Source organism: Trichechus manatus, unplaced genomic scaffold, assembly GCF_000243295.1.
Source record: "Trichechus manatus latirostris isolate Lorelei unplaced genomic scaffold, TriManLat1.0 scaffold00037, whole genome shotgun sequence".
NCBI lineage: Eukaryota > Metazoa > Chordata > Mammalia > Sirenia > Trichechidae > Trichechus > Trichechus manatus.
In genome coordinates, this window is record NW_004443973.1 from 2,215,991 (window position 1) to 2,229,651 (window position 13,661).

At 34.7% G+C, this 13,661-nt stretch overlaps 1 protein-coding gene across 7 annotated transcripts in view; it reads right to left on the reverse strand.

Moving 5' to 3' along the window:
- Nucleotides 1-2,173: 2,173 nt before the first annotated feature.
- Nucleotides 2,174-13,661, reverse strand: part of ITPRID2 (ITPR interacting domain containing 2) — a 43,116-nt gene continuing 31,628 nt past the window's right edge. For 4 of the 7 annotated variants that reach the window (XM_004375451.2, XM_004375452.2, XM_023730508.1 and 1 more), the window contains 3 exons: nucleotides 12,845-13,309; nucleotides 6,097-6,218; nucleotides 4,066-5,215 (listed from right to left, as the gene is read on the reverse strand). In XM_004375451.2, coding sequence (XP_004375508.1) covers nucleotides 6,117-6,218; nucleotides 12,845-13,309 — 567 coding nt within the window. In that variant the 3' untranslated portion in view covers nucleotides 4,066-5,215; nucleotides 6,097-6,116. Of the gene's footprint in view, nucleotides 5,216-6,096; nucleotides 6,219-12,844; nucleotides 13,310-13,661 lie in introns of all 7 variants that reach the window. The other 3 variants (XM_023730510.1, XM_023730509.1, XM_004375450.2) reach the window with 3 other exon arrangements.

Consider the following 13,661-nt stretch of genomic DNA (forward strand, 5'->3'; position numbering starts at 1 on the left):
CTCAAAGTGCAGTTCATGGACGAGCAGAATCAGCATCACCTGGGAGCTTCTAGAAATGCAGAAAATGTAGACCTCAAGCCAGACCTGCTAAATCAGAATCTTCATTTTAACAAACTATCAGGTGATTTTTACGCATATTAATGTTTGAGAAGAACTGTTCTAAGTGGTCTTCCATGCACAATCAACAATCACTGAGTTCTTGATTGAAAACTTGAAACCCAGTGATGTTCACCCTTCACGTAGGAGGGTCAGGAGACCTTTGCCAGTCCCTGCTATTATTGCTTGAAAGAACACAATGAAGATGAAAAATTCAGGACTGCATCTATAAATTCATATTCTGCCTCTTGCATATAATGCTTAATTTGCCAGATCATTTGCTTGTTATCCTGTTTCTACCCATCACTGCCACCACCACCATCACAAATACAGCCAACACTTGTTGAGCTGTGCCAAGCACTGTGCTAAGTGCATTTATACTCACGTCTAATTTTCACAACACTATAAAGTGGGTACTATTATCACCATTCCAATTCTATGTTGCTGAGATTTGAACCCAGCTTGAGCCTTAACTCCTAAACTCTATTCTCACTCATGTGTTCTCTGCTATTTTCCATTTTCTGATGGAAAGATGTGTACATCCTTGTCAAGGTAGCAATTGCTTGAATCTGAAATATACAAACCCTCTTACATAAAACATCGTTACCTTCTCTAGTGATCTACTGCCTTGTTTTCTGAGAAAGTGCTTACAGAAATAAAGCAGTTTAACCACTTTACAAAAATACTTATGACTAGTGTTACGCGCAATTACACTGGAAAAACAGGTATTCAATTAAAATGGACATTTGTTTGTGAATAAAGAGTGCTGTTGTTGTAGTTAGGTGGCATTGAGTTGATTCCGACTCATAGCAATCCCATGTGACAGAGTAGAACTGCCCCATAGGGTTTTCTTAGCTATAATCTTTACAGAAGCAGATCACCAGGTCCTTCTCCTATGGAGCCGCTGGGTGCGTTCTAACAGCCAGCATTTTGGTTAGCAGCCAAGCACCTAACCATTTGCGCCATTTGAACAGAGAGTAGCATTTACATTTCTGTATTCCATGAAGCCAAATATATGACACCCGAAACTATTTTTAAAAGCATAAAATTATAAAGAAGCCTACTTCATATAATGTTTTACACTGACACATTTCCTAACTGCACTGTTAGGAAAGTTGAGATTTGTGCACATTAGAATTAATATTAATTAATTAATATAAAACATTAATTTCTGATGTTAAATTTTTATTTTTGCTATTGATGCTATACATATAGTTTAAAAGTCTAAAATGAGTACATTTGTCATTCAATACTACTTTTATTGATTGCATATATTTATGACATCAAGGTTGATTCAAGGGAAATTTTGGAAATCCAAATCAATATGGGCATCAAAACAATAGAATGAAGGTTGCTTTCTAAAGCAACAAGAACATACAAATATTTACAAAATGTGTGCTTTCTCTATAGCTGTAGTATGCTCAAAGTAACTCAAGATTTAAATTTTTATTTTTCTCTTTAGCCTATAGTTACTTTCTTTAAAATGTTTTACCATCACCTCAAATATTTTTATTTCTAAAATAAAGCAACTAAGTCATTTTCCTATTCATTAAAGAACGCTTTATATTTTTTTTAAAAAATGGACAAAAAGGAGACAAAATCTAATGCCTAAATACATTCTTTCAGTCAAAGATCTAAACAGTGTACAATATATAAACACGGTTATTCAATGTTTATATATCCATCTTCCTTAGCTCAGAGCCTTATAAATGGTAGGTATCTAACAAACTTTAAATGAGTGGAGTGAGCAAGTGAGCAAGCAAGCCAATTATTCATTCTTCACAAAAGATCTAGTCTCCTTTGGGATATCCAAAACGAACCTAATGGGGAAAATGGATCCTAATATGTTTGATATGAATGTTTCTTTGAGTACATTTCTAATTTACTACTGAGAGAATGGCATTCTGTAGGCAAGCTACTGTTTATTCAGAATGAGTAACAACATCAGTTGTGAAAATGAGAACAATGAAAACAAGGTAAATGTCCTGACTTTATAGAAACAAAAAACTGAATAGAAGAGGAACTGTTATTAGATATGGCATCTTAACTTTATACAGTTAGAATGCAATTAGAATTAAGTGCTAATTACATGTTTGCTATATTCATAATGATTCTAATAATTAGGCATACCTAACCTACTACAAAACTTAGATCTTCAGCTTTAACTATAAGCTGGTGGACTGTTTCCTTTCCCCACTTCTTAGCAGTGCTGTCAATTCCTCCTTTCCAGGAGAGGGGGAAGAAGAAGAACCTATGCCTCCGTTTTGCTTTATTCTTCCACTAGCACCACACTCCCCTTTGTGCAAGTGAGGAACATGGGCAGTACATAACTTTCTCTACATTTTTTTACATGCACTTTTTACTGCATTCTCATTTTCCTCTTAAAAAGCTGAAGATAGCCAGCTGAGCAAATATTCCTAAATGATGTAATACATATTTTCCATGTTACTGAAATTCAACTGAATACTCTTTAGAGAAACAATATGTATGTCAAACTTGAGAAACTGCCTATTTTTGTCAGTAAGGTATCATTCATAGGGGCTCCAAACTTCGAAATTTCAAGATTGTTTTTCTTCTGATTTCTTAGTTCAAGCTCTTAGCACAATATACATAAACTATGGATAACCTGCATTCATAAAAACATTGCATTCATTATGCCAGTCCTCTATTACCTGTATGTAACGTGGTCAATACATTCCTTAATTAGCATTAAAAACAAAAACAAAAACACATTGCCGTCGAGTCTATTCACGGTGACCCCTTGTGTTACAGATTAGAACTGAGCTCCATAGGGTTTTCTTAGCTGGAATCTTTACAGAAGCAGACTGCCAGGCCTTTCTTCTGCAGGGCTGCTCAATGGGTTCAAATCGCCCACCTTTCTGTTAGTAGACGAGCAAGTCATTTGCGCTATCCAGGGACCTCTAATCTAGCATTCAAGACTACACAATATACCCACAACCTACCTTTCCAACTTTTTCACTATTCCCCTTCAAAAATCCTTCACTCTATAATCAAATTATGACTACACACGGTGATTCAAACTAGACTTACGCATTCTGGATAACTTTTGCTAATATTCTTCTTGACTATTTGAACCCTGCCCCTTCCACTTCCCATTTTTGAAGAGTTTTTACTCAAACCACATCTCTTTGGTAAAGGCTTCTCTGACCACCCCAGGCTATACTCTTGATTTTTGTTTTTCTATTTTGCATTTGGTATTTCTAAACTTAAGCATAAATAAACATATGCTTGTTTCTCCATCTATTTTTTAGACCCTCTCTCATTCTTCATTTCTATATAGCAGCTAGCATGGTGGCTTGAACATAACAGCTTTCCAATATTTACTATGTACACAAAGGTTTAAAATAAGGAGAGGGAAGATGAAACTCTAATAGTGTTGTGGTTCATTTTATTTCATGTGTATGCTATGCAACTGATCTGTCCACTGTTCACCTTATAAGTTGCTGCAACTGTTATATCCCTAACTTTGAAGATCAAATTTTGGGTATCACGTATTGTCAGAAATGTACTAAAATTGGCTACAAAACTAAACAATTAAAATCAACTATTCCTGTATTAAGACAGGGTTGTTTGGTCTATACTTATCATTACTGCTATTAGAATCAACTAGTTAAACTGTTGAATAATTTGACCAAGTAATAAAAGAATATTTTAATGTCTGTTTTTTTGTAGTTTTAACAGTACAGTTTAAAAGGAGTTTTCTGTGGTCTCAGATGGTAATCATTAGGACCTCAGAACTAGATGAGGCCAACAGGCATCAGTATGTGCTGTCTCTCCAGGGTGGTCTAGTCTCAACTGCACTTTTTAAGCATTGTTGAAGCCTCTTCAAGAAAAGAGAATAAAAACCTATTTTGTTATGTGCTGCAATTCTTTTAGACTTTGTTACTGATCAAATCTAATCCAAATTCTTCATGTTGGAGTTCAAGAAAAGAAACCACTGATAGCATGTTAGGCAAAATAAATACTTTATTGTTTTAATATTTTTTTTTTAGAAATCAGCCTTTGTGTGATAATTCAACATTAACAGACCTTTTAGATATTCTTTCAAAGAATACTGTTAACATCTCAACCACTTTTGATTAAAATTTTACACAAAAAGAAACATAATGAGTTGAAAACTATAAATGCTAAAAGAATAATTCCAATTACATTTAGTTGTTACTTTACACATCCATTTGACATATATAAAACCAAATAGGAAACCATTTTCCTTTTTTCATAAAAATGAACATTTTTCAGTGGTCAAAACTGAATTAAAACCATTTATGGACGAGGGAAACAAATCTAAATCAGTTTCACTTTGAAAAGACAAAATCCAGCTTAATCATTTCTATGCATTCAAGTCACAGGCCCTGTTATTTTGGTAATACTCTACTATTTTGTCTAAAAGACAGAAGAAAAGATCTCTCCTTATAATAAAGAAGCCTGGACAAGGCAAAAAGTACATAGTGTTTAACATAAGGCATATTTCCAAAAGAAAAATACTATGTAAGCTATAATAAAATTACATTTGTCCTGGGTAAAGTAACAAGGCTTACAGTGTAAGAACATGAAGTAGCTGTAGGTAGCCTCATAGAATTCTACCATACTGCTATTAGTAGCCTCCTCAAGAATTAATAGCAATTTTTACAACAGAACACTTTTTCTTCTTGGAAGTGACACTAATTAACAGCAGTGGAAGGAAATCATTGGTTGCTTCAAGCTCTCAAAAAATGAATCAGTTATTGCACAGTAAATACCTCATAGAGGTCAGTGTTTTAAGAAGCTATTCTGAAGAAATATGTTATTTATAAGTTGGTTAAGTCTGGAAGTCTTCAAGTCTTAAAATTACTTCTATATAGGGAATCAATTAGAAAATATTGACATACAAATAAATATTAGGTTTTCAAACTGCTACAGTCTTGATAGTTTAGAATTGTCAGCAAAGTGGCTAAGTTTCTATGTACTTTTAAAAGATATGCATAGAAGAAATAAACATTGTACATTTATACAGTAGCCCAGCTCAGCAGCAAGTATCTTTTGAAGCACAAATAACACCTCCACCAGTGTATACCATTGATAACCCCAATATTATACAGCTAATATGATCCATGTCAACCTTAAAAAAGAAAAGAAGACAACATTAAACACCTTTCAAATATTATTATTAAAAGGTTCTTCAAAAAAGGGATGAGAATTTTATCTATCTAGCTATCTAAATATGATCCTTCTGTGATTTCTATACATCTTACTGAGAGTTAATTTTTTGCCTAGCTTTGAAAAAAAATCCTATTAGTTTATTTATAACCTAACTTATCAACTATTTTCCCAGAATCTACAGATGAAATTATATATATTTCAACTTACATTTTTGTTTCCATATTTCATTGAATGTTTATCTCTAATAAACTTACAATTCTACTAAACAATAATATATTCTTTTTTGCATTCACCAAGTATTACTGTGAGCATATATTTTATAAAATGTAACTAGAGTTATGAGATAAAATTGTTTTAATTTTAATGAATTAAATTAATTTTAATAAACAAAACATAAAATATATCTTTATAAATTATGACAATTATATATGGACATATGGTAGATGTCTGTTTTAAAAGACAAAAATAATAAGATACTAAGAATTTGTGATTCTCAAAATAATGTTCTATAAACTGTACATCTGAAATGCCACTATAATCAATGTTATTAAAATAAGATTCAAGTTTGAGGGCCAATTCCAGCAATTATTTACTACAATAAAATTTCAGTAAAACACCACAATATAGAAAATCCCTTCGAGGTTAATATTATAGGATTTGACTTGCTTACACTCCAAATGGGACTGTATGAGGTTTTCACAGATAAGATATCATATTACATACATTCTAAAAATCAAAATTTAGCTGGAAAAACAGACTTATCTACTAAGAAAACAAAGCATTAAAAGCCAAGCACTAATCTTTACATCTAGCTAAATAAAGAAATTCGGAAACACTTACCTGTAAATTCTATTTAATGACTATTTGTCTTGCTTAGAACTAGATGCTTTACTTGAAGATACTGCTGCCAAAAGTCCACTCACGATTTCACGTCTGATTTCCCCAACAATAGACTCTTTAATCTTGAACAGAATAAGAGAAAAATAAGAATTTACCAATTATCATTCTAATTCATTTTTTATGTTTTCAGAAAAACAAATGGCATTTGCTTCACTCAGCTCAAATGCAGAGGTAACTACAAAATTCATGTGAACCTTCATGCAATACAGATAGGCAATGGGAAATTGTGTCCATCTGTCCTCAAACCCAGATCAGCATCTGAGGTCTGGCCTTGTAAAACTCGGCCAACTACATTATAAAGTATCATAATTCTTAAATTGAGAACATTAGAAATTATTTTACAGATTAAAAAGCTTTCAGTAAATTCAGTAATTTATTTCATGACACAAAGTAACCTGAAAGGTCTGATTAAAAAGTTAGGTTCACTTTTATTTTTTTTATTAATGTGTACCTTTGGAAGGCAATCAGCAGGACAGTCAAGTGTTCTCATTGCTAAGAAAACTCATCAGTGGCAAATAATATACAGGTATATTCTCCGTCTATAAACAATGTATCTAAAGAAGTTATATGTGGTTCTCACCTAGCATGTACATTTTAAATGGAAAGGAGAAATTATCATTTAGTACAATGTATTTTAAAACATAAAAACATCCTCTAAAATAACATAAATTCTAAAGAAATAAACTTTTCTTCAGTTGTATGGTATGTTTGTCACCTGCCTGAAAGTACTGCTTCAGATAAGGATAAACATCTCATTTTATGGCTGGAAAGAGGCAAATGGGCCTAAAAGCAATTCCATCAAGATTGTCTTCTCCAGGTGCCCAAATACTATACATGCCTATCCACTCCTTCTTCTCTAATGATACAGCATCATTGCCAAACAGCCCTCTGTGAAGGCTTTAAATATGTATTTCCTGAAATAAACTGATAATGCCTTCCCAAATTAGCACTTGAGACACACTCAACCAGCTTTTAAAAATCCCCCATTTCCACAGTTTCCTGCCAGCCTGATGTATTTCCTAAAATGTTCCTAAGTACATCCTGAACACATCTCAATTGAAGTCTTTCCAAAAGTGGCTCTGTATTAATCTGTCATACAAAACTGGTATACAATACATAGACTTACACATAGTTACTTGCAGAAACAAAGCACTCCTTAGCTACCAACCATCTGTACTGGAATATATTTAAATAAATACAACCTCTTCATTTTACTTTCTACCAATAATTCTAAACAGCATCAAATGCTTTTGAAGTTCACAGCACTTCAGATTCATGTTTTAAATGAATGTGTTGGATATAGTATTATAAAAACAAAGTTCTCTTAGCCACAGTACAACTGCAAATCCATGTTTACAAAAGACGTTAAGCAGTATTGTCTTTCTAGTCCTACTGTCAATGTAACATGGCAATTTTATTACATCTCATCATTCAAATAACAAAGCAACCAAAAAGTAGTCTTTACAAACCAAAAATTCGCCAACATATCTTGGGAGTAGAGTACTGCTGGAGTAAACCATCAAAAACTAAAATTTTAATGGAGATAAAATGAATAATGTTTCATAAAAAGTTAGTTGAAAACTTCAGCAATGAATGCATAAGAACAGAATAAAATTTGGAGAAGGAGAGATTAATATTAGCTAGAAGAGGAAAACAGAAAATCCTTAGAGAATGGTCGACTTTAGATAGTAGGTCACAAAAAAAGTAAGGGCAATTTCAGATGATCGCGGGGACAGAAAACTTTGCGGCAGGCACATCTTGGATGAGACCGGGCAGAAAGGAGGCAACTGACAAGATGGTACCACTAGGGAGGAGAAGGAAGTTAGAACAGGACTGGTGAGGTCAAAATGGAAAGCACTGTACTGTAAGTTACTTCAGGGAGAGGGCTGATGTATTCTGGCATAAAGTAAGTGCTCAATAAATGTCTGAGTGAATAATGAGACAGCAAGAGAAAGACAGTATCACCACAAAAAGGAACAGAAACAAGCAGAAAAACAAAGAAGGGCTACAGACAGACTAGCACTGAAAAAAAAGTGTTTTTAACAATTTTTTGAAGGAATAAATGTACGGGCAAATAAATTAGTTGTAAAGTCTCTGATTCTACAGAGAAGGATTGTTGTTGTTCTTGTATGCTCTCCAGTCTATTCCAACTCATAGCAACCCTACAGGACAGAGGAGAACGGCCCCATAGGGTTTCCAAGGCCGTAATCTTCAAGGAAGGCGACTACCACATCTTTTTCGCGTGGAGCGGCTGGTGGGTTCAAACTGCTGACCTTTCCGTTAGCAGTTGAGCGCTTAACCACTGTGCCACGAGGGCTCATTAATAGAAAGATTAGAAGTGAGAAATTACTAGGATGGATGGTAAAGTTGCCTTGATGAGCATAATTTCCAAAAAGTAGCATAGGCTGAAGATAGACCACTTGAGGTTAGGAAAAACCATAAAACCCAAACTGGTTGCCATCAAGTCAATTCTGACTCATGGCAAACCCACATGCAGAAAAGAACTGTGTTCCACTGGGTTTTCAATGGCTGTGACCTTTTGGAAGCAGACCGCTAGGCCTTTCTTCCAAGGCACCTCTGGGTGGGTTTGAATGCCCACCTTTGGGTTAGTAGTTGAGCACCTAACTGTCTACACCACCCAGGACTCTGAGGTTAAGAAGGGAGTATTTACTGGCAATACAAACAGACTGCAAGTCTGAAATGTGGGGCAAAACATCCATTTAGTATACATCTATTGAGTGCCTACCGCATGTCAGACATTGTATTAGGTGATCACTAAAAGAAGTTACAATAAGAACACCAGCAAACTGTGTATGTACCAAAATACATGTTTAAAGCATATCAGATGTACTGCAATAGATACTGAAAGGCACAAACCAAGCCTAGCAACTTCAATAAATAAGGAAGAACTCCCTAAATATAAAGTGATCTATGGTTATTCTTAAGGAGCCCTGGTGGTGCAATGGTTAGGCGCTTGGATGCTAACCAAAGGTTTGGTGGTTTGAACCCACCCAGCAGCTCTCTGCAAGAGAAGACCTGGCAATTCCGTAACAATTAGAGCCAAGAAAACCCTATGGGGCAGTTCTACCTTGTCATGTGGGGTTGCTGTGAGCTGGAATCAACTTGATGGCACCCAGAAAAAACAACAATAACACTGCTACTCTTGGATATTTAATTCTGATGAATTTGTTTCTATGGGCACATATTCAGTCATTCTATTAAGTAATCGCTTTATTTTTTATTTTTTTAAAGTAACTGTAAACAGTTACAGGCCACTGATGACCTACATCACAGACCACCCTGGCAAACTCCTCTAAGACAGTGTACTTTTTCCACTACAGCACACACATCTAAGCAGAAAAGGGGTATCTTTAATCTGATGGAAGTTTAATCACTGAACAAGTGTGTTAAATATTTGTACAAAAAGACTTTCTTTCAATATTCTCCTTCAGTGTGCTCCTGCAAAAGAATTCCCCTGTATTAACAAACGATAAACAATGAAAGCGCTCTTTTTAAAAAACCTCGCATACAGTGAGATGATGGAAACAAAGGCCTGACAGACAGCATTGTTTTCATGCACCGAGCAGTGCACTAAGAAAACTTCCCTGAAAGTGTCTGCCAAACATGCTTAATCCTCACCTGCAAAACTGTTCAAGCCAAGGTTAAATCTTGCCTTTCTGAATAGCAGCTTTGTTAATGGGGTTAGGGGCCCAGAATTTACTAGGAAGACAAAATCTAATTTTCTTTGTAGCTGATACACCAAGGTTTAAAACAAAAAAAAAAGGAACTCAGTTCCATGTATACTTGAGTAAAGAGATTACTGATGTGAAATGAACAGAATGAAGACTAATCTGAATTTCAAATATTCTGTACACAAAAGTTTAACAGAAAACCACTGTGAGCTAATATGATACTAATGTAAATTATTTTGTAAAATCATAATTAGCTTTGGACTAATATGTCCATTAACATATGCTTTTAAAGTGCTTCAAAAGTTTATTCTTTTAAATACATCAACATTCTTCTTATGCCTGGTTTGATCTATTTATTTTGCTTGGTAAACTCTTCTTTTAGACAGTAAAAGGGCAAATGTTAAACCCAACTTCCTCCAAACTATGCCAAATTCTGAGTTAGGGAGTTTCTAATTAATGGGAAAGTAACAAAGTCTTAACAATTTTTCAAGCATTTGCCTTACATACTAAAGTCTGAAAATTTTAACATCTTTCATATTTAGTGGGAGGCTCTTATAAATGAGCATGTAGTTTTCTAGGCTCAAAGCAGCATAATGGGATAAATCTTAACCACCTACAACTAACTTAAAAATAGTTACATTTGTAGAACAGATACATATATAGAATTAAGACCTCTTAAACTTTTTTTTTTTAATTGGTAAATTCATGTCATGAAAATAAATTATACACATGTATGGAGTCCTTGGGTGGTACAAATGGTTAGGCACCTGGCTATTAACCGAAAGTCTGGAAGTTCTAGTCCACCTAGAGGTGTCTCAGAAGAAAGGCCTGGTGATCTGCTTCCAAAAAAACACAGCCATTGAAAACCCTATGGAGTGCTGTTCTACTCTGACTTACATGAGGCTGCCATGAATCAGAACTGACTTGATAACTGGTTTGGTTTTCGGTTTAGTCTCTTCTGCTGTAATACTTGTTCTGAAAATGAGAACTTGTCTTGATGTAACTGAAGTATTAGGAAACAATATGAGCATAATGCAAACTTCCCGTTTGATTAGTGTGATTTTATCCACAAGAAACACTAGGTAAAAGCAGAAAATTAGACTCAGCTACACCTAAAACCATAGTACACATACACACATCCCTTAAACGTCCACCAGCTACCTCAGTTCATTGCATGTTACGAGCCACAATTCATTCAACAGCTTAAAAGCTGCAACCCTTCCAAAGCCCTATTCAACAAGCAAACTCTAGGTCTTTTTCAAGGTGAAGTGTCATATTTATTGTAGTATTTATGCATTTCTTAACCATTTAACAGATGTAAGATGGTGCTACTGTTTTTATTAGGTTCCTTTTTTTTTTAATATGTCACTGATAAAGTTTTAAGGTTATATCACTAATTCCATTTTCCCTAAAAGCCCTCTGGTTTTGACTGCATGAGTTTCCACAGAACGATGATTTTTAGGACTGCATATGTGGCATCCTAGCAGAACGAACTATTTTTACTGCACTTCTTCTAACTATTACCAAGCGGCTTTAAATGATGGCCCCTAAAGCACATGAACTAATCTCTGGATCCAGGGGTCAGTGGCCTGTCTGAGGGAAGAGCCTGGTCTGCTGTCACCATTATTGATCTAGAATCACCAGAAATGTGTTCTATGGCTACTCACAAACGAATTCTAAAAATATACTAGGTTCACGTTGATGAATTTATTGGAAATAGACAGTTTAAATAGGAAGCCGCTGACCCCAATTTCTCTGGCTCATTTTGACCTTTTCCATTTCTAAATTCCTAGTTCTTGACTGCTTTATAATAAATGTTTTTCTGTGTGATTTTTCAATTGTTTCCAGTCTTAGTCTTGTTTATCTTCCTACTAGACTTTAAGCTTAAGGTTTTCATGTCTTGTATGTATTTTTCTTTTATTCTTCACAGAACAGATGCTCATTAGGCACCTATGAAGTGATTTTTTTAAATGTATAGGATATCCTTTTTCTAACTATTGGGAAGAATGAAAGGTCCCTTATCATCATGATGATGTTTACATATTTCAACTGGAAATAACTGAATAAATATGGTTCTTTTCTTAGAGTTTGTCTTAAGAATTCTTAAGACAAAGGAGTAGAATGGGAAAAAATATATATATTTAACATACGTAATTTTTATTCTGTGCACTGCTCTCCTGGATTTTGTACCCAAAGAGACAGTATGATTTGAGAAGAAAAGGAAAAAACAGAGGTTTTCCTTTGTAAATGATATATACTATTCCTGATTATTGCCTGATTTCGATGCCCAAAACAGTTATTTTACTAAAATTCTCAATTAACCTTTGACTTTTGACTACTAATCTTGCTAATTTTTGCAGTCCCTTTGGTCGCTATGAGTTGGAATCGACTCAACAGCAACAGGTTCGGTTTGGTTTTTTGGTAACCCAGCACTATGGCGAATGCTTCAGATTCTCACACTGCTATCATCCAACGCAAACTCATCTTTTCATTCTGGATCTCTATCTTTGAGCATCTCATCTAATTTTCACATTTCTCCACCTACCAACCAAACGAAATTCTTTGTACTTATTAAAATCACATAACCCTCCCCCCAAAAAATCACAACACTATTTTTTAATGTCAATTCAAACTATTAAATGACAGATTTTCATCCTGGAAGAGATATAAATTGTAATCCTTCATTTTACAGATGTGAAATCTGATGTCCAAAGAGTTTGTAACACAATTATTTATTTCAAACCCTACAAATACCTTCTTCAATAGAATGAGAATTGCAATTATTTTACAGTGGAATATGAAATTGGCAGAAATGTATTCCTATGACAAACATATCTTAATAGATACCAACTGGATCAATGAGAAAATTAATTTAAAAGTTCTCTGAAAATTTAATAAATACAGTGAATAAAAGAAATATAAAAGATTAACATTCAGATAAAAACTCCTCTAATATATATCTCCAAATAAATTAATTAAGCATAGATTTTACTCACCTCCCGTATGACTTGCTGCAACTCATCTTGCTCCACATTTTTATGCATTTCCTCAGCAGCTGGCATTAATGGGATATTTCTATGCCCTTCTTCCACTTCAGATTTAGCTCCTACTGCCTCTGAGGCTTCTTCAGCTGCTCCAACTTCCTCAGAACTTTCCAAATCTGGAGGTGTCTGCACAGAACCTACTCTAAAAGGAGCTGTTGGCGTGAGGGCTACTGACGCACGGAATACTTTCTTGCTTGACACTAACTGCGTTTTGGGTTTGGCCACAGAGTCACTAGAAGGTACTCCAATTCTTTTACTAACATGAGAGGGACCAGAACACACAGAAGATGACTCTGAGGTTGCTTGGGAGAAAACAGATTCTGAGCTTTCTCCAGGAGGAATTTCAAACCCCGTTTCTCCAAGTGCCAGGCCCAATTCAGATTTCAGGTATAACTGCTCCTGCATCAGTTCAGTGACCTGGAGATCAGAAAAACCATTATTCTTCTCTCTTGAAATTATGATGGGTAGTTGAAAAGAGGATTAAAATCTTACTGAGATGACTGCCAAAAATCACACAGCTTGTAAAGATGCTAATTCTAATTAATTAACTTAGTAACTATTCAATTCATTTACAAAAACATCAAGTAAAATTTAAATTCACAGTGACATCAAGCATCAACATGTGCAACTTGAATATATAAACCCGTTGCCATGGAGTCAATTCGCACTCAGAGCGACCCTAGAGGACAAAGAAGAGCTGCCCCCATAGGGTTTCCAAGGCTGTAATCTTTACAGAAGCAGATCACCTGGTTTTTCTCTCACAGAACAG